Here is a 21,672-nt window from a genome sequence, read left to right on the forward strand (position 1 = left end):
AGGGATTTTTACATTCCTTGTAATAGGAATAAAAGTGACACAATTTTTTTTTTTAAAAGAACAGTGAAAAAAATAAAAATAAAAGTTAAAATAATAAAAAAAAAATATTTTAAATGTGCCCTGTCCCGCCAAGCTTGCATGCAGAAGCGAATGCATATATGAAAGCGCTGTTCAAACCACACATGTGAGGTATCACTGCGATCGGTAGAGTGAGAGCAATAATTCTAGCCCCAGACCTGCTCTGTAACTTAAAAAGTGCAACCTGTAGAATTTTTTAAACGTCGCCTATGGAGATTTTAAAGGGTAAAAGTTTGTCGCCATTCCATGAGCCAGTGCAATTTTGAAGCATGACATGTTGGGTATCGATTTACTCGACGTAACATTATCTTTCACAATATAAAAAAAAATTGGGCTAACTTTACTGTTGTCTTATTTTTTTTTTTTATTAAATACATTTTCCCCAAAAAAGTGCGCTTGTAAGTCCGCTGTGCAAATACGGTGTGACAGACAGTATTGCAACGACCACCATTTTATTCTATAGGGTGTTAGAATAAAATATATATATATATATATATATATATATAATGTTTAGGGGTTCTGAGTAAAATGAAGGAAGATAGGCTGGCAGGCAGGGGAATTAGCATTGCATCCATTAGCATTGCTGGTTGTAATTCCAACGGCCGCCACAAGAGGGCGCCAGATTCCAGAAGGAACCATAGGATCGTAGAAGGCCTCAGAGCCGGGGGCGCAATTACCGGCCGCCATGCCGGGGGGGTCCGCGGAGACAGCATACCCCCAGCTGTGCTGCCCCAGGCGCCAGGTCGCTAATTCTAGTCGCAAATGCGACCTGGTGCCCAGGTTTTGTCGAGCCCTGCAATAAATGTATAGAGAAAGTAAAAGCTGCTGGCGTTAAACATGTCTCACAATTAGTGCAAACATAAATGAGTAAATACCACGCCGCGCTATAAATATGATCTCATCAATAATATAAAAATATGTAAAAGGTAATAGTAAAAATTATATATACATTTGGTATGCAATTATTGGGTGTATAGTGTATAGGTAGTCAGTGACCCAATACAAAATATTCACATAAATAAGAAAAGTGCAAAAAAACAACAAACAGACATATTTTAAACAACATACAGGGCCTTCAGCCAAAAAGAACCTCTTAGTACAAAATATTCATTAAAAAAAGTGCAAATTAGAAATCAAGGGAATAAATCAAGGATATGCAATTAGCAGACCTCCAGCTGTAACAAAACTACAAATCCCATCATGCCTCTGCCTCTGGGTGTCATGCTTGTGGCTGTCAGAGTCTTGCAATGCCTCATGGAACTTGTAGTTCTGCAACAGCTAGAGGTCTGCTAATTGCATATCCCTGTAATAAATGAATATTTCTTGCTGAAAACAGTTGCAAAAATGTCAAGTATACTCCTATGGAAAAGTTAGTATTATGACATACTGCATTTATCGGCGTATAACACACACCTGCGTATAACACGCACCCCAAATTTAGGAGGGAATTTAAAAGAAAAAAACTTTTAGGAGGGAAGTTTAGAGGAAAAAACTTACATTTAAATGCCCATTAATGCAGCCTTGTCAGTGTCATTTGCAACCTTGCATTGCAGCCTTGTCAGTCATTTTCAGCCTTCCATTGCAGCCTTGTCAGTCATTTGTAGCCTTGCATTGCAGCCTTGTCAGTCATTTGCAGCCTTCCATTGCAGCCTTGTCATTTATTTGCAGATTCTTGTCAGTGTCTTTGCCGTTTAAAAATGGCGCCGCCGAGATATAGAGTGGATGTCCTGTGTATCTCGGTGGCGCTCGGTAGCTCTTGGCCGTTCTTGGCGGCTTTCGGCTATTTTCAGCCGCTCTTGCCTATTTTCGGCCGTTCTCGGCTATTTTCAGCCACACTCGGCCGTACTCGGCTATTTTCGGCCGCACTCGGCCGTTCTCGGCTATTTTCGGCCACACTCGGCCGTACTCGGCTATTTTCGGTCGCACTTGGCCATTCTCGGCGGCTTTGGCCGCACTCGGTCGATTGCGGCCAAAAATAGCCGAAAGCCACCAAGAACGGCAGAGAAGGTTAGAAACAGCGGGGGATCGGCGTATAAAACACACCCACGATTTTCCCCTAAATACGGTAATCACAAAGACACCTTTATTGCTTTGATAGAAGCAAAATCATCTATGACACTATCAAAATGAATCTCTTTTGCAGTTGCATACTCAATAGAAAGTATACTGAGGTTTGAAAGCCTGTTTTGATCCATAGTTGATCATAAATAATTTTTAATGAGTTTCAGCTTGCAGAAGCTCCTTTCACAAGGTGCAACAGTAACAGGAAGAGTTAAAAAAATGTTCAATGCTGTTTCAATAATGGGTTAACAAGCAGTAAGAGAATAGTCATGTATTATCTGACACAGATCAAGAGGTGTTGCAGATTTTAAATTTGACGGTATAGACTCAATGAAAAATGTAAAGCTTTCAATCTCAGCAGAAATTTCCAAGCCATCCAGATCTTTGTTATACTTGGAAGCCAAGTTAAATGCAGATTTCTGTAATTCTGTCACAGTCATTGTGACAAGAGCAGGGCCAAAGTTCTGGGATGTTTCCGTTAGTGTTTGTGACTTCCTTGTCATGTCAGCGATTAGAACATCAAAAACCTGCTTAAAGTCTTCTTCACTCAGGTTGACCTGAGCATCTCAGGACTCGTATAAGGCTCTGATTTTAGGTTTTCTTTGCCGCTTTGGTGGAAATGTTACAGGAATCTGACGTTTTTCACATACTTCTGCAGCATAATTAAATATTTCCTGGACATCCATATTACACATTTCTTGAAAAGTGCGTCTTAAGCTTTCAATCATATGAGATGATTGTAGTATGGAAATCCCTTTAGCCTGGATAGCTTAGTTTACTAGATCGACCTGATTCAAGATTCTGTTCCACACAAACAGTGTACACAAAAAACGATAATTAACCTGCAGCAGAAGACTTTCAGATGTTGATACGGATTCGGGATTTTACGAGTTTTCTATAATGTCCGTAAGAGCTTCAGATATATCGGTGTTCTGTATAAATAAAGCTAATTGCATTTGCTCTTAAAGACCATCGAGTATCTGTATGATCCTTTAGAGTTGTCTTTACAAGTTTTGTTAGGGTTTCCTAATAACTACTATAATATTTTCCTTATAACTAATATGTATTAATAGTATGGGCTTATGTGAGATATTGCACGTTGCAGAGCTTAGTCCCTCCTCCTTGGCTCCTCTAGGTTGTGGCTCAAACTGCACTCTCTACTCCTCCTATCACGGTGCGCTCTCTGCTCCTCCCATCATGGTGGGAGGTCTGAACTCCTCCCTCCCATCATGGTGGGAGGAGATCTGCTACAGTACAGAGTACCGGTCAGGGGAAAATCTTTGCTGACAGGGTACAAGGCAAATTAAAATGCTGTCTGTGTAGGCTTGTGTCGAGTGTGCAGGACTCAGCACACTCGGCACATCGTCACAAGTGCAGGCTATAGTGGCTAGAGCCTCCGAGCAATAACTCAGTCCAAACACCTTTTAGAAGGACACTTCACTGCGCAACCCCACTCCCAATAAACTGTACCGCCCAGAGCATCCGCCCCTTCCATCCCCCTTGTACCGGCTCTGGCTGTGGGTGTGTTATGTTAGATCTAACATAGAAACAGAGAAAAGTGATGGCAGAAAAAAGACTTAAACATAAAAAATGATGTGTTTTAAATAAATTCACAAGCTATTTTCTTAGTTGCCTTTAAAGTCCCATACAGTACTTGTGGGTTATTACTTTTTCTTCTATTTAGGGGAGTGACAATACTTGGTTGGACTTATAGAGATAAAGGCAAAATGAGCAAGGTATTAGAAAACTAAAATCCCACTCCCTCAGCGCTCACAGTAAATACTAAACTATAGCTGCTGCTATATTACTACAAAATTCTTAAATCTGGTGCCAAAGAAGATCACCAATGGTGAGCATTACTAAGACGCTAGCAGCGCTTTAAAAAAATCTAGGGAACCGGGAAATGAAGCCGAAAGGCTCCACTTCCTGATTCCCATACCCAAGATGGCGGCGGCAGCACCCAAGAGACGATCGAGAGATCGGCTTCGGGTGCCGACATCGCGGGCACGCTGGACAGGTAAGTGTCACTATTTTAAAAGTCAGCAGCTACAGCATTTGTAGCTGCTGGCTTTTAAAAAAAAAAAATGCACACTCCCGGTGGACTCCCGTTTAATTAAGTTAGCAGACAGATAGCGCGGTTCTATGACAGTCCAGGTAAAAGGCAGGCTGAGGCAAGGCTTGTGGTAGTGAGTGATACCTGTGTTGTTCCTGATCAAGCTCCCTGTCTGTCTGCCTTGCTTTGCTAGTTTGGGTTTCTCTGCGTACGACTTTGGACCAAGATATTGAACTACTGTATTCCTTGAACTCAGCTTGCCTTTTACCTAGATTTTCATAGAACCGCGCTATCTGTCTGCTAACTTGATTAATATATAACCGATGGGATACAGCAGATGTCTTGACATTTATATTTGAGAGCTAAAGATACGATCGGTCATCTATTGATAAGAGATGTGCTTTTGAACCAGGTGCTTCTGGTAAGTGCAAAATCCATAGGGAATTGCACAGGAGGTGTGGTGGTGGACTACTGTCATTCAGAGTGACCTGCTATCAACACTTGCTATATATATTTTTTTGGTTGCACTATCTTGGTTTTGGCAATAAACTATTATTGAAACAGTGACAGACTTTTTGGTTTCTTGTATATGTAACTGACTTTTTGGTTTCTTGCATTTGTATTTTTTTCCATTGCAACCAAATGCACTAAATATATGAATAGACATATGTCAATTGATTATGAGGAATATGTATGCAGAGTGGTCCATAGAGGAACGAGTTCAAATATCATACAGTATTTATGCTTTCTTTTAAATGAAAGGAATTATACTTTGTTTACATTATAAGGTTTCTTACTTTGTGTAGGTTGATATTCACATACACTTAGTAAGGTGACTTTGCATTTACATTTCTATTTTAATTTTATTAATTTTATTATCTCTATTTTTAGGTTTTGTAAAGCGCTGCTAGTGTCTTAGTAATGCTCACCATTGGTGATCTTCTTTGGCACCAGATTTAGGACTTATAGTTTATGATTTTACACAAACTCATGTTGTTGTTTTTTTGTTTGTTTATATTTTGTTTTTTTAAACTGGTTCATTATATTTATCACATTAATTCAGATTTTTACACATTGTGGATTGATTGATAACCATTTGAAAATATTTTTCAGAGCTGTATTTACTAATATTCAAGGGATTATGTATATATAGCAGCTGATCATACACTAGCATGTAATTGTTTGGATATATGTGGATAATATTTTATCTATAGTGCAGAAGGGTATAATATTTATTATCTGAGAAGCTGATTTTTATTTATTTTTGTCTATCGTTTATATGTATTTATGTAGTATGTATTCCTAAGAGAACAGAATCTTCCAAACATATAACAACAATAAAATAAATAAATGGTACATTAGAAGGACAAGAAATAATTAATTAAATTACTTACTTGGTGGTTCCAGGAATTCTCACTCTCTGTAAGCTGCTGTTTTTCAGTTATTAACTCACTGTAGAGCTTTTTACCCTCTTCAATCTTTCTGTCAGTGTCCATTAAGTCTGAAGAACATTTAGCCCATATTGTCTCTGAGTGGCTCAAATTATCCCTGTATGTGCAGAGGAAAAAACACACAGAAAAGATACATTTAGCACCATCTTCTGTATATAGGGTCTGGAATGTGCCTCCAAAATGACCTTACCTTTATAAAGATTGAAAAATACTCACTTCCGCCATTACATTTGTCATTTTATATACAGAAGCAAGACAGTGTGTAAAAGTCTGTAAAACATGACTATTCTCCAGAAACCAAAATGTACCATTGTGTGGTGAACACTAGTCTATAAAGTGTGATGCCATCACTCTGATACAGTCTCCTGGAGCCTGAGAAGACTTGATCACTTAACCACTTTAGCCCCGGAAGGATTTACCCCCTTCCTGACCAGAGCACTTTTTGTGATTTGGCACTGTGTAGTTTTAACTGACAATTGCGCAGTCATGCGACGTGACTCCCAAACTAAATTTGCGTTCTTTCTTTCCCACAAATAGAGCTTTCTTTTGGTGGTATTTGATCACCTTTGTGGTTTTTATTTTTTGCACTATAAATAAAAAAAGAGCGACAATTTAAAAAAAAAACACATTCTTTTTTACTGTTTGCTATAATAAATATCCACCAAAAATATATAAAAAAACATTTTTTTTCCTCAGTTTAGGCTGATACGTATTCTACATATTTTTGGTAAAAAAAAAACGTAATAATGCAACATTATTGCGGACACATCAGACAATTTTTGGGACCATTGGCATTAATACAGCGATCAATGCTATAAAATTGCATTGATTACTGTAAAAATGTCACTGGCAGTGAAGGGGTTAACTACTAGGGGGTGAGGAGGGATTAAGTGTGTCCTAGGGGAGTGTTTCTAACTGTCTGGGGGATGAGCTGTGTGTGACATGACACTGATCGCTGCTCTCGATGATAGGGAACAGACGATCAGTGTCATGTCATTAGGCAGAATGGGGAGATGCTGTTTACATCATCATCTCCCTGTTCTTCAGCTCCGTGACACGATCGCAGGTATCCCCACGGCGATCGAGTCCACGGGTCCCACAGGCACGGTCACGGAGCTCGGGGCAGGCACGTGTGCAAGGCGGGAAATTCAAAGTAACATATGGGTATGTTACTTTTCCCAGCCGTGCCATTCTGCCGATGTATATTTTCTGACAGCGGTCAGCATGTGGTTAATAGTCATCAGGATGTGCCCATGTCACCCAGGCAGTGACATTGAACTGCAAAGTTCTCCACCTCTGCAGTGAATAAGATCACATGATCACAGATTCTTGTAACTAGAAGGGGGTGTAGCTTATTTTTTATTGGTTTTTATGCACAGCTGCACCAGATTTTGCACTCTCCAGTTTTAGAAAATCAACCACATTTTGTTATATGAATTTGAAGTACAAATACCTATGGATCCTGGCAAAAATTCACTGTGCTTCCAACATCTTGTACACTGTGGGATTTATTTACTAAATACAAACAAACTGTTCATTTTGCAAAGTTGTGCTCTCCAAGGAACTGTTTCCCAGAGCTTAGCAAATGAGGGAAGTGTTATGTAGTCCTAACACACTTTCTTTACTAACATATTAATGCTTCATAGATAAAGTGTATTGCTGGAAGCATATTAAAGTTTTGTTCACGGGATCAGATAAGCATTCGATGAAAATCACTTAACCAACCGCTTCCTGACCGCCTCACACAGATATACTGCAGCAGAAGGGCACGTACAGGCAGATTAACGTACCTGTGTGTTGCCCTTTAAGAGGCGGCGGCCCCGGCAGTGCGCCCGCCGGGAGCTCCGGGACCACGGGGATACCTGCAATCGTCTCACAGAGAGGAAGAATGGGGAGGTGTTAATGTAAACAAGCATCTCCCTGTTCTGCCTAGTGACACTGGTCATGATAAATCGCTAATCACCGCAATTACTAGTAAAAAAAAAAAAAATGCCATAAACCTATCCCCTATTATTTAGATGCTATAACTTTTGCGCAAACCAATCAATAAATGCTTATTGCGATTTTTAATCAAAAATATGTAGAATACGTATCAGCCTAAACTGAGGAAATTTTTTTTTTATATTTTTGGGGGATATTTATTATAGCAAAAAGTCTAAAATAAATGTGTTTTTTTCAAAATTGACGTTTTTTTTTTGTTTATAGCGCAAAAAATTAAAAACGCAGAGGTGATCAAATATCACTAAAAGAAAGCTCTATTTGTGGGAAAAAAGGGACATCAATTCTGTTTGGGAGCCACTTCGCATGACTGCGCAATTGTCAGTTAAAGCAAGCAGCGCCGAATTGCAAAAAGTGCTCTGGTCAGGAAGGGGGTAAATTCTTCCATGGCTGAAGTGGTTAAATAATATAGATATATTATATACCTTGTTAAAGTATACTAAAGTAAACGAAGTACTAGCTGAGAGCATGGTGGTTAAATGGTTAGCCTTACACCTAGCGGCAACAGGGTCATTGATACAAATCCCAACCATGGCACTACCTTTATGGAGTTTGCATGTTCCCTGTGTGGGATTCCTCCCACACTCCAAAGACATGTTTGAAGGTTAATTAGCTCCTGTCTAAATTGGCCCTAGTATATGTGTGTATGTATGAATGTGAGTTAGGGACCTTAGATTGTAAGCTCCTTGAGGGCAGGGACTGATCTGAATGTATAATAAATATGTAAAGTGCTGCATAAAAATGGCCGTGCTAACCGTGATAAATAAAAGGCACCTGAGCCACATGTGGTGCTAGCTATAGGCGGTTTTTTCAGGTCTCCTTCACACAATTTGCTGAATCAAATGAGCCTTGAGTCCACCACTGGAACAGTTACCCAAGAGAGCTATCCTGGGTACTGAAAGAGCACATAAAAAAGGTTTAAAGGAGTTCAAAGTTATATAAAGGAAGTATATTTTGATAATTGTTCATGTGGAACTTTTTATCTAATCTCACTCCTGAACATGGGAAGCCGTGACCTTGATCAATGGGCTGTGTTAGCAACTGTATAAAGAGTAAGGTACTAAAGCTGGGCATACACTGTTAGAATGTCATTAAAAATGTTTTGTTTTGACAACATTAGTTCGATTTTATAATCATTGGTGGGGCCAAATCGATGTTCACTTTCAATTGCAGCGATGAGAAGTTTCAAAGGAGCAGGATGGGAATTTTTTCTTGAATGAACAAATTTCTAACAACATGTCTGGGTTTTGATGAGGAAATTGCATTCATTCCAAAATCTAAGTTAAAAGTACACGTTTTGAACACGTATTTTCAAACAACATTACTCAAGCTGTCAAACATACAGAGAATTTTTGTACACATTTTCGTTCAAGAATCTAGTAGTGTATAGTTAGCTTAAAAAAAAACGACATTTGGCTGCTCTAAGTATAGTAAGCTTGGTAACAACATGCCAGTAAAGGCCTCATGTACACTGCTGCTGGTAAACGGATGTTCAAAGGTGGTTGGTTTCTTTTTTTCAGCTGCCTCTGAACTCATCCAATGTTATCTTATGTGTACATGTACACAGGTTTGTTTAATGTAGTTTTTTTGCAGTTGCGTTTATAGGCTTTTCTTTGAAGGCAAAAATATGAGTTCAGACGTTGAAGTTTCTGACGTTTCAGATGCAAAACGCCACTAAACGCGGCAAAACGCAATAGAGGCATTTGCCACAAATTTGTTTATAAACGTTTTTACAGGTGTCCTATTTTTTAACATTACAAAACAGAAAAATGATAACAAATGATGAAAAAACACAACAATAAATAAATAAAAAACGTGTAATTGCTTGCTATGTTCATATAGGATTAGGGTTGGTGTTTCCCATTAGGGTTAGGGGTTATGGTTAGGGTTTTCCCCTTGAAGAACAAGTTTAGGGTTATGGTAAGTGTTATGGTTTCCCGTTCGGGTTAGGGTTACGGTTTCTGGTTAGGGTTTCCCATTAGGGTTAGGGCATTATGGTTAGGGTTTTCCACTTGAAGAACACGTTTAGGGTTATGGTAAGTATTATGGTTTCCCATTAGGGTTAGGGTTACGGTTTCTGGTTAGGGTTAGTGGGTTATGGTTAAGGTTAGGGTTTTTTCGCCTTGAAGAACTAGTTTAGGGTAATGGTAAGTGTTATAGGTTCCGGTTAGGGTTTCCCATTAGGGTTAGGGAGTTATAGTTAGGGTTAGCCCCTTGAAGAACAAGTTTAGGGTTATGGTAAGTGTTATGGTTTCCCATTAGGGTTACGGTTATAGTTTCTGGTTAGGGTTTCCCATTAGGGTTAGGGGTTTATGGTTAGGGTTAGGATTTTCTAAACTCATTGGAAGCCAACCGCTGGCTCTAAAAAAATGGTACCGGTGTGTCACCCCGGTATAACTCCTTCAAGCCGTGAACACAAATTGAAAAGAAATAAAAAACATGGTAGCTACGTCTAGACAGTATAGAAATGATAAAGGGGACACCCGTCACATGAATCAATAGGGCACATGGCAGCATTACCTAATCACAATAATACTTTAGGTAAAAAGTCTCTCTTTCTTGCCATGAACAAGTAGCAGTAGTGCTGTAGAGTATTGTACTGTGTTATGTTTGGGGTTTAAGTGATACCCTTTATTGGTTTAGTTAAGTTATTAAAGATGCAAGCTTTAGACATAACACAGATCCCTTCTTCAGACTTTATACATTTCTAAGCTATACAGAAAGCTTTCATCTTTATTACCTTAAAATATAACTGAAGGCAAAACTTTTTTTTAGTTTTAGATAGAGTGGTGAGGGGTTAGAACACCTTTCAGGTTTCAATTGCTGCCTGTGTCCCCGTTGTAGAGATTCACCCTCAAAATTTGTCATAATGACTGTTATCACAAAAAGTTAAAAAAAATCCCAAATTTTGATTGGTCACCAGACCAGGAATAGAGGGAAAATCTTCCAATGAGGACATTAGTACTGGTGGTCCTGCTGGCTACCAGAGACTTCCCTCACTTTGGAGAGATGTTATCACACTTCTTGTTTCAATGACACAGATGGTTATACCCCTCCCATACTCTTTAAAAAATAAATAACATTTTGCCTTCCGTTCAATCTTAACTTAGCCAATAAAAGGTATCATTAGCCTCCAAACGTTTTGCTAAGCAACTTCCTCAAACCTAAGGAACATTGTGTGAGTTTATTGTAATTAGAAACTGGACATTATGGGTGTTTAATATAATTAGAAACTGGACATTGTGGGTGTTTAATAGTAAGAGTCTATTTTTTCAATCAGATCTTGCCTGGGTCCTGCAATGAACAGTGAAGACAGCGAACAGGAAACAGCCTGCATGGATAATAATCAAATATGACTGCCCCAATGTACATACATAATTAGACTATACACAGAAAAGTATCCTATATAAGCTACCACAGTAATAGGATTATTTGCTTTGACTACATTCTGCCCGCCTATAGCAAAATGATGGCCGGTGGTGGTTTCATTATCCTGATTGGACGCCATATGATGTTCAGCAGGATTTGCCGCTCGCGCGGTGGCGATCAGTAGTATGGTGTGTCGCTCTGACACACCGCATCTCCGATCTTGGTAAAGAGCCTATGACGTAGGCTCTTCACCATGTGATCAGCTGTGTCCAATCAGAGCTCCTCACAAGGTAACAAGGCAGTGCCGGTTATGGGCTTTTCCTCTATTCATGCTGACAAGGCGCGAGTAGAGGAGAGCTGATAAGCAGTTCTCCTGACCGGGGGGGGGGGGGGGGAATCTGCGCTGATAATCAGCACTTTGATTATCAGTGCAAACCCATTAATGATGACCACAAGTACCCACCTAAAGTGCCAGCCCGTGCCCACCAGGGATTGGAATCAGTGCCCAATCAGTGCCCACCAAGGATGCCAATAAGTGCCCATCAGTAATGCCTGTCAGTGCCTCCTCATCAGTGCTGTCTATCAGTGCCCATCATTGCCGCCTATCAGTGCCAATCAAAACTTACTTATTTACAAAATATTATAACAGAAATGAAGAAAAATGTATTTTTTTATTTGTTTAGCAAAAAATTAAAAACCCAGTGGTGAATACTTACCAATAAAAGAAAGCTGTGTGGGAAAAAATTATAAAAGTTTAATTTGGGTACAGTGTTGCATCCCCGGGCAATTGTCATTCAAAATGTGACAGCACTGAAAGCTCAAAATTGGCTTGGACAGGAAGGGCGTAAAAGCGCCCAGAATTGAAGTGGTTAGGCTGATCAAGAATATATAAAAAATAAAGACAGACTGACTATATAGTCTCTTTAATGCTCATACCTGCAAACCTGCAGGGTTCTCTTTGCTTCGGAAAGTTGGGCTGCCATTACAGTCCTCTCTTCATTAGCTTCTGCAGTAACCTTTTGAAAACTCAGCGTGGCTGCTTTTAGTTTAATCTCTGCTTCATTGAGCAATTGTGTTGCCTTTATGAGAAAACAAAGGTTTGGGATAATCAGATGGAAGGAATCATGCGATAAAACAAATAATATGATGATAATGATATTATAATGACAAAAAGTATGATGACTAATCGTAAAAAATAGGAAGTTAGACCTGGTTCACACCTATGTATTTTTTAGTGTATTTTCAGTTTTGCAGAAACACAGTACAGTCCATTTAACATGGTTTCCTATGGATGTAGTTCACATCTTTGCATGTTAGGGAAAGAGCCGGGCGTTTTTTTCTGGTTTTTGGTTCCATAGACTTCAATGGTTTAAAGATGTGTATTGAAAAATGAAAAATACATGTTCCATAGGGAACCATGTTAAATGGACTGCAGGCAAATCTGCAAAACGTGAAAAGCACAAAAAATGCATAGATATGATTCCAGCCTTATATTGTCCTTCATGCTTGTGTTCTTTATATCTCAGTGGCCAACTTTTAAACTCTGGCTTGACAATGATCAGACATGGATACAAAAATTCTGTAAAAAGCTGGGGCATTTTTCATTGTTGAAAAAAAAATAATAATTAAGTGATCAATTATGGCTTTTTTTCTGGGCTGGTTTACGCCATAAACAATGTGCATATTATAATAGATAAAATTTACACATTTTAAAATGAAGATGAAACTTACTACTGCCTGCGCCTGCCTTATCTTGGCCATGTCATCACCTTCATGATTAAGCTTTTCATCCAGCAGAGGGCGGTGTTTCTCAATAAAGACAACCTCCTCCTGTAGTTTTGTATTTGCTGCTTGTGTCTTGGCTGCTTTTGCCTGCGCCGTTTCCAGTTCTTGCTTGTTACGTGAAATATGCCACCGTAGTTCAGAGAAATCCAGAGCACAAGCATCATACTCTGTTCATAGAAAAATGCTATGGTTACTAAAATATGGCTGCAAGTGTATTCTATTTCTTTATCATTTACTAGTGTAAACCTTCAAGTAAAACATGAGTAGCCTAATAGGTGTAACCATGTCACAGTCTATCTGTGTACATAGTATAAATGATCAAGAGGACTGAAATCAAGTAAAAGAAAAGAAGTTGTCAATAAAAATTTAGGGGGATTTCAAACCCCCTTCAGTTATTTTTTAAACTTTCTAACTATTAAATCTTCTGCCCTTGTTGTTTTAACTTTGGATAGAAAAACATTTTTTTCTGCCAGTAAATACCTTATACAGCCCACTTCCTGTTTCCTGTCTGGTCATTAGCCTAGGCTTATGACATCATGCACAGCTCTCTCTCTCACTCTCCTGAGAGTTTGCCAGGAAGGGAGGGGGGTGAGTCATAAGAGGCCCAATGAGAGCTGCAGAGCTGGAGGTGTGCCTTTGTTGAAGTGAACAGACAGCAGCTTCAGCTGCCCAAAAGATTGCAGTCAGACTTAGGAGAGGGAGATTTCTGCATCCTTTTTGGCAAGTACAGAAACACAGTATATATAAAATAATATACAAAGTGGTTGGAGAAAAGCTTCAGAATGGCAAAGATGTTTTCATTACAAATTATGTGAGCAGACTGCAGTTCCTCTTTAACCACTTGCCGACCGCCTCACGCCGATATATGTCAGCAGAAGGGCTCATATAGGCAAACTAACGTACCTGTACATGGCCCTTCAAGAGGCGGCCAGCAGTTCCGTGAGTCAGGTCGTGGGTCCCGCGGACTCAATCGCTGTGGGGATACCCATGATCGCCTAAGAGAGAGGAAGAACAGGGAGATGCTAATGGAACAAGCTTCTCCCAGTTTTGCCTAGTGACAGTGTCACTCATCTCTGCTCCCTGTGATCGGGAGCAGAGATCAGTGATATGTCAGACGTAGCCAAGCCCCCCCACGGTTAGAAACACTCCCCAGGACACACTTAACCCTTACACTGCCCCCTAGTGGTTAACCCCTTCACTGCCAGTGTCATTTACACAGGAATCAGTGCATTTGTATAGCACTGATTGCTGTATAAATGACAATCATCCCAAAAATGTGTCAAAAATGTCCGAAGTGTCCACCATAAATTTCGCAGTCAGGACAAAAATCGCTGATCGCCACCATTACTAGTAAAAAATTTTTTTTATAAAATTAATAAAAATGCCATAAAACTATCCCCTATTTTGTAAACGCTATAACTTTTGCACAAACCAATCAATATACACTTCTTATGATTTTTTTTACCAAAAATATGTAGAAGAATACGTATCGGCCTAAACGGAGGAAAAAAAATGTTTTTTTATATATTTTTGGGGGATATTTATTATAGCAAAATGTAAAAAGAATGTGTTTTTTTTTCAAAATTGTCGCTTTTTTTTGTTTATAGCTCAAAAAATAAAAACTGCAGGGGTGATCAAATACCACCAAAAGAAAGCTCTATTTGTGGAAAAAAAGGATGTCAATTTTGTTTGAGAATCACGTCACATTGTGCCGTGCAATTGTCAGTTAAAGCGACACAGTGCCGAATTGCAAAAAGTGCTCTGGTCAGGAAGGGGGTAAAATCTTTCGGGGCTAAAGTGGTTAAAGCCAAAGTAGATTGAAACCCTTAACTGTAGCAGGATGGGTAATTTTAAAAAAAAATTAAATTGGTTTGCTAAAGAACTATGTATAATGCCGTGTACACAAGAAATGTCCTCATCCTCATATTCATGCTGTAGCTGTACTGACACTTAAAAGGTTGTTAAAGAAGAACTCCACTGAGTACAATCTGTTTCTCAACTAAGCAAAAATGTAATTCCCATCAAGTGTGAGAAAATGTTATGGTATTTCCAGTATTTATATAATACCAATGTAGTTCACATTGAACCTCTGACTGTCTTCTTATTAGTTAAATTCCATGATTTAAAAAAAATAAACTGCCTATTAAGTGTAAAATAAAGTAGCATCTATAACTTCGATACTTACATCCTTTCCAGAGCTGTCCTACACAGAAAGTCAAATATATCCTGCAGCTGATGGTCTTTCATTCAACGTTCTTCCTGTGAGCCTGGGTATCATGTGCTCACTCCCTGTGGGCAGATCATTGTGCCACCATGAGGCCACAGTACTTTGTACTGAACAGTGCTTACATCTCATTGTGTGAGATTCGTTCAGCACAGGACCAAAGAATGGCCACAGACAACAAAAAGGAAGAAGAGGTGAAAAGAACCCCATGCTTAATGTGACCAAAAATTGGCTAGAAAAAAAAGTATGTATTCTAAAAAAGAAAAAGAAGCTTCATGCCCAACTTGGATTTGGGCTTCAAAGAGGGCCTTGCATTATGACCACAACCACAAAAAACCCTGTTTCTCAATAGTATCCAATTAACATTTAATAGAATTTCATGCCAGAATTACTAATGCCGTGATCCAGTTCACATTTGTTTTTAACTCCCTGTGCGAACTATACAATGAGACAATCGTATCCTAAGATCGACAAAAGCACGATGAAGCTGCTAAAGGATATCGGGAGACAGGGAAAGTTCAAGGCTTATATTTGCAAATATGCTTGATTTGGCTGGATATAATGAAGGAGCTAAGGTGATGTAAAACTGCACTTTTTATTTCAATTTCTATGGGCATAAATGCATTTAAAGTTAGGATCTATATTAATATACATTTTTAACCACTTAAGCCCCAGACCAATTTGCAGCCAAAGGACCAGGCCCCTTTTGTGATTCGGCACTGCGTCGCTTTAACTGACAATTGCACGGTCGTGCGACGTGGCTCCCAAACAAAATTGGCGTACTTTTTTTCCCACAAATAGAGCTTTCTTATAGTGGTATTTGATCACCTCTGCGTTTTTTATTTTTTGCGCTATAAACAAAAATAGAGAGTCAATTTTGAAAAAAATGCTATATTTTTTACTTTTTGCTATAATAAATATCCCCAAAAATATATTAAAAAAAACATTTTTTTTCCTCAGTTTAGGCCAATGCGTATTCTTCTACATATTTTTGGTAAAAAAAAAATCGCAATTAGCGATTATTGATTGGTTTGCGCAAAAGTTATAGCGTTTACAAAATAGGGTATAGCTTTATAGCATTTTTATTATTTTATTTTTTTACTAGAAATGGCGGCGATCAGCGATTTTTATTGTGACTGCTACATTATGGTGGACACATCGGACATTTTTGACACATTTTCGGGACCATTGTCATTTATACAGCAATTAGTGCTATTTAAATGCACTGATTACTGTGTAAATGACACTGGCAGTGAAGGAGTTAACCACTAGGGGGCGGGGAGGGGTTAAGTGTGACGTGTGTGTTTTTTTTACTGTTGAGGGGCGTGGCTTGGCATGTGATGTCACTGATCGTCTTTCCCTATAACAGGGAACAGACAATCAGTGACAGACACACTAGGAAGCACGGGGAGAGGTTTGTTTACACATACCTCTCCTCGTTCTTCAGCTCTGTGACCCGATCGTGGGACACCAGCGGCGATCGGGTCCGCGGGTCCCACGCTTGGGCACTTAAAGAGCAACGTACCTGTACGTTGATGTGCACAGCCGTGCCATTCTGCCGACGTAAACGTGCAGAAGGTGGTCCTTAAGCGGTTAAGTTGCGAGCTCTATGGATATCTATGTTTTTAAATGTAAAAGCTATATGAACATATATATTGTGCTGACAGCTCAATCAATTTGTATGTTTTAAATGTTAAGGACTATATGAAGATGCATGTTATTTGAGAAGAGAAGTCAATGGGTTTGTATGTTCTGAGGACCCTCGGAGGCATCCAAAATGTTTCAGAGTTGCTGGTACACAAGCTAAGTTTGGATCACAAAAAGCTCTTAGCTGACCATGCAAATTAATGAACCAAGGCTCGCAAATCACAGATTGGGGTAAAATGATGGTATTTCATTATTTTCTGAAAATCCTCATAAACCGATGAAACTCAGCTGCAATAAAGTCCTGTTTTACTTCATTATAAAGCATTAATCATTCTGTCATTAATTGTCCTATTATCGGGTAAAACATGTTTGTTTCACTTGGCTAACTGAAGTCTAAATATAACAAGCACTGGTGTCAAGCAGCTCTTTAGTCATCTAACGGACTTTTTATTAATTAAATTAAACAGACAACAAAGTGCAAATGATAAAACTGTTTAAAAAGACATTTAACTCGGTGTAATCAATTTATCAAGATGTTGTAATTTGTTCGAGTAATATTTCTTACATTATTTCCCTATATTTGTATAAGTACAGCACAGCAAAATGGAGCATGCAAATCAGCATTAATAAGTGTCATTTAGTAAATGAGCTCACTGGAGCAGACACATGGAAATGCAACCTGCTTCCTAATGAGCATACTGCTGATCCCAATGGCATCATGAGAAAGTGAAATACATACAAACTGTCCAGGCCCTTTAAAGAAACAAAGAGAAAAACCTACACTGTGTTATTTTATTGATGACAGGGCTGAAGTGGCGGATTTGGTTTGAGTGATGGATTGGGGTAGCAGGAAAATAAGGCAGGAATGATAAAAGTGACCAACATAGCCAGAGTGTGTCCAAAAAAATTGAAATATACAGTATGGTGTTGATGGATTAAATTACCGATAATCTTAGGCCGCGTACACACGGGCGGATTGTCTGGCCAACTAAGTTCGTCAGACAATCCGACAGACAGTCCGTCCAAATTTTGAATGAACGGACTTGACCACACACGATGAACAGACAGTCTGCTGAAAGCTTGCGCGATGACGTGTACAGCATGTACGACGGGACTAGAAAAACGACGTCCAATACACTGCAATGCAACCTTCGGCCGTGTAAATCCTTTCTGAGCATGCGCCATACTTAGTCCGTCCAACTTGCCTACACACGAGCGGACTGTCCGCTGAAACCAAGTTTGGACGGACAAAACCAAGTTTGGACGGACTGTATTACGGAAATTCCGAAAGACTTAATCCGCCAGACTGTCCGCTGAAAAAGTCAGCTGAAGCCCACACACGAGCGGATTGTCCGCTGAAACACGGTTCAGCAGACTAAGTTGGACAGACAATCCGCCCGTGTGTACGCGGCCTTAGACCAACTTTCATAGACAGACCCCTTCTCAATCAAAAAGACTACAGTGTCAAAATGATAGCAGCTTATAATTAATTAATTGTTCAAACTGGAATATTACAATAGACATCTGTAGTGTTCTAATGTTACTATATTTACACTTTACTTATCTTTCAATGGAAATTACTTGCATTACTTGTATTTAAGAAATGTATGTAACCAAAATTACAATAAATAGTAGAGTACAGTATGACTAAAACATAATAAAAAAGTAGCTTTAAGAAAAGTTTAAAAAGGCACAACTATTTTGCATATTTTTTCCTTTCATTGCACCCCCCCCCCCCCCCCCCCCCCACAGGGTGCATGCTTCTGAAGTTTCCTGGAATAAGCATGCTACATATACAGCACTATAGGGGAATGGACACAGAAGGAGGAGAGCAGACCTGGTGCCTGTCATCAGGGGTGTGGCTGTTTGAACCCGAGACAGGCGGCTCCTGATGATGTCAGAGAAGAGGAGGGAAGTGCAGTCCCACAGTGTGGCAGCTGAGAGGTGGATAATGGCAGGACAATGCTGGAGATTTGCTGGGTGGTTGAATATGTTAACGCAGGAATTTTTTTTTAAAGAAAAGTAAAAACAAACTAACACATGGATAGGTGAAGTTCTGCTTTTAAGACAAGATAAAATGTGGATGAATAGTCCCCAAGACTTTAAACTAGTTGCATAGTAGGGCTGAAAAAAGACAATAGTCCATCCAGTTCAACCTGTGTAGGCATGTGTATCAGTGTCTATAATTATTTCCCATATCCCTGTATGTTGAGTCCTTTAATGCCTTGTACACACGGTCGGGCATTCCGACAACAAAATCCATGAGATTTTTTCCGACGGATTTTGTGCTAAACATGTCTTGCACACACACGGTCGGACAAAGTTGTGGGACAATCCGATTGTTCTCAACGAGGTGACGTACAACACGTACGTCGGGACTATAAATGGGCCAGTAGACAATAGCTTTCGTCTCTTAATTTATTCTGAGCATGCGTGGCACTTTGTCCGTCGGAATTGTCTACACACGATCGGAATTTAAACGATCGGATTTTATTGTCGGAAAATTTTAGATCCTGCTCTCAAACTTTGTGTGTCGGAAATTCCGACGGAAAAAGTCCGATGGAGCCCACGCACGATTGTATTTTCCGACAACACGATCCATTCGCACATTTTCCGTCAGAAAGTCTGACTGTCAACGGTACAAGGTTGTGGATGTTGCAGAGCGGGGGAGGGAAAATATATAAAATATATAAAGGGGGGGTTAAATGTACTCAAGAAAGCTTTGTCTTCGGGTCACTTGGAACTGTTTTTCACCGACATGTGTATTTTGAAAATCGATGATTGGACTGTATGCGTTTATTACCAAATAAAGTTTTTTTCTGGATAAAAAAAGAAAATCCGACTGTGTGTACAGGGCATAAGATGTACATCTAATGCCGCATGCACACGACTGGACTTTCCAGCAGAATAGGTCGGATATTCCAATCGTGTGTGGGATAATCCGATCTTTTTTCTTTAAAAAATTCCAACGGACCTAGAAATAGAACATGTTTCAAATCTGTCCGACCGACTCAATTCCTATCGGGAAAAACCCTTGTCTGTATGCTGGTCCGAAAGGACCAAATGCGACACAAGGGAAGCTATTGGCTACTGGCTATTGAACTTCCTTTTCTAGTCCCGTTGTACGTCATCACGTTCAAAACGAACGGACTTTCCGTTCGCGTGTGGGCAAGTCCGTTAGTTTGGAATTCCGCGTAACTCAGTCGAAAGTCCGTCGCACCTTTTCTGCTGGAAAGTCCGGTCATGTGTACGTGGCATAAGAGTCTTTTAAAAATATCCTTACTCCCCGCAGCCACCACCAGTTGTGGGAGAGAGTTCCACATCCTAATTGCCCTAACAGTGAAGAACCCCCTACGCAATTTAAGGTTAAACCTCTTCTCCTCTAGTCTCATTGCATGCCCCTGTTTCCTTTTAGACTCCCTAGGTGTGAATAGTTTATTTCCTATGCTGGGATGCCCACTGAGATATTTGTAGATTGTTATCATGTCCCCTCTCAAGCATCTCATTTCCAGCGAGAATAAATTTAGTGTTTGCAGTCGTTCCTCGTAATTGAGGTCCTCCAGTCCCTTATTCGTTTTGTTGCCCTTCTATGAAATCTCTCCAGCACATCCCTTCAGAGGACTGGTGACTAGACCTGGATGGAAAACTCCAGAAGAGGCCTAACCAGAGTTTTTGGTGGCAGGACAGTTTTGTCCTTGGAGTATATCCATTTTTTATATGCATGCTAATATTCTGCCTGTTTTGGTAGCTGCAGCTTGGCACTGCATGCTGTTGCTCAATCTGTCATCTATTAGCACCCCTAGATCCTACTCCATCTTTGATTCTACCTGCTGTTCTCCACTTAGTGAATATTTTTCATTTATGTTTTTAGACCTCATTTGCCATCTGTCTGCCCATTCCTTTATTATATTCAGGTCTTTCTGAAAAATGTCTATGTCCTGATGTGAGTCTATTACTCTGCTTATCTTTGTGTCATCTACAAAAACTGAGACTGAACTAGTTATCCAATACTCTATATCATTTATGAAAATGTTGAATAGAATTGCTCCCAAGACAGAACCTTGGGGTACCCCACTTGCCACTCCAGACCAGTCTGAATACATGTTATTTATCACTACCCTTTGGACCTGTCCCTGTAACCAGTTTTTTACCCAAGCACAAACCCTAACAAACCCACAAACCCAAGCACAAACCCTATGGTCCAAGCCTGCAGACCTCAGCTTGTAAATTAGGAGTTTATGGGGGACTGTATCAAATGCTTTTGCAAAGTCCAGATACACCACATCCATAGGCCTCCCACTATCTAGATGGCTGCTCACTTTCTCGTAGAATGATTGGGCTGGCAGAAACAGCCTTTCATAAACTCAAGCTGATATTCTTCTCCTCAGTAAAACTTTGGATATAGTCCCAAATCATCCCCTCCAATAATTTACCCACTATTGATGTTAAGCTGATTGGCCTATAATTCCCAGGAATATGTATCTGCCCTTTTTTGAATATTGGTACCACGTTGGCTTTTCTCTAATCAGCTGGTCCTGTTATTATGCTGTCCACAAAGATCAGGTATAATGGCCTGGCTATAACTTGATTGAGTTCTCTGATACATAGCTATAGGTATTCTCAGACACACCAATTCATCTAGAATAATGCTAGAATTACCAGACTGTCAGTCTAAGTACGGCATCCCTATCCTGACAGTGGACATGCACTGTAGCCCCTTGCAGCAAAGTTATGTCAGCAATAATATGCAATTGCCAAAATATACAGTATATATCATTTTTGAAAAGCATGATTCAGACTTCCATCAACACCCAAATTACATGGCACCTCATCCCTATTAACAATATCAGGAGTTATTGGGAAACAGAACCCAAAATGAGGAGATGGAACATTAAGGGTGCAATATTTAAAGAAAAAAGAGTATATGTATAAAAGATTTTTAAATTTTATTATAACAACAATTCAATAGAAACAAACACAAAAAGAAACCAGCCTTATAATTATAC

General features: G+C 39.5%; 1 protein-coding gene across 2 annotated transcripts in view; it reads right to left on the reverse strand.

Moving 5' to 3' along the window:
- The window catches only part of CCDC178 (coiled-coil domain containing 178), a 447,704-nt gene that overhangs the window by 364,007 nt on the left and 62,025 nt on the right, over nucleotides 1–21,672 (reverse strand). For both annotated transcript variants that reach the window (XM_077492627.1, XM_077492628.1), the window contains 3 exons: nucleotides 12,742–12,962; nucleotides 11,947–12,089; nucleotides 5,587–5,740 (listed from right to left, as the gene is read on the reverse strand). In XM_077492627.1, coding sequence (XP_077348753.1) covers nucleotides 5,587–5,740; nucleotides 11,947–12,089; nucleotides 12,742–12,962 — 518 coding nt within the window. The remainder of the gene's footprint in view (nucleotides 1–5,586; nucleotides 5,741–11,946; nucleotides 12,090–12,741; nucleotides 12,963–21,672) is intronic.

The sequence above is a fragment of the Lithobates pipiens genome, unplaced genomic scaffold, assembly GCF_037356315.1.
Source record: "Lithobates pipiens isolate NorthernLeopardFrog02 unplaced genomic scaffold, aLitPip1_a1.2 Scaffold_19, whole genome shotgun sequence".
In the NCBI taxonomy this organism is placed as follows: Eukaryota; Metazoa; Chordata; class Amphibia; order Anura; family Ranidae; genus Lithobates; species Lithobates pipiens.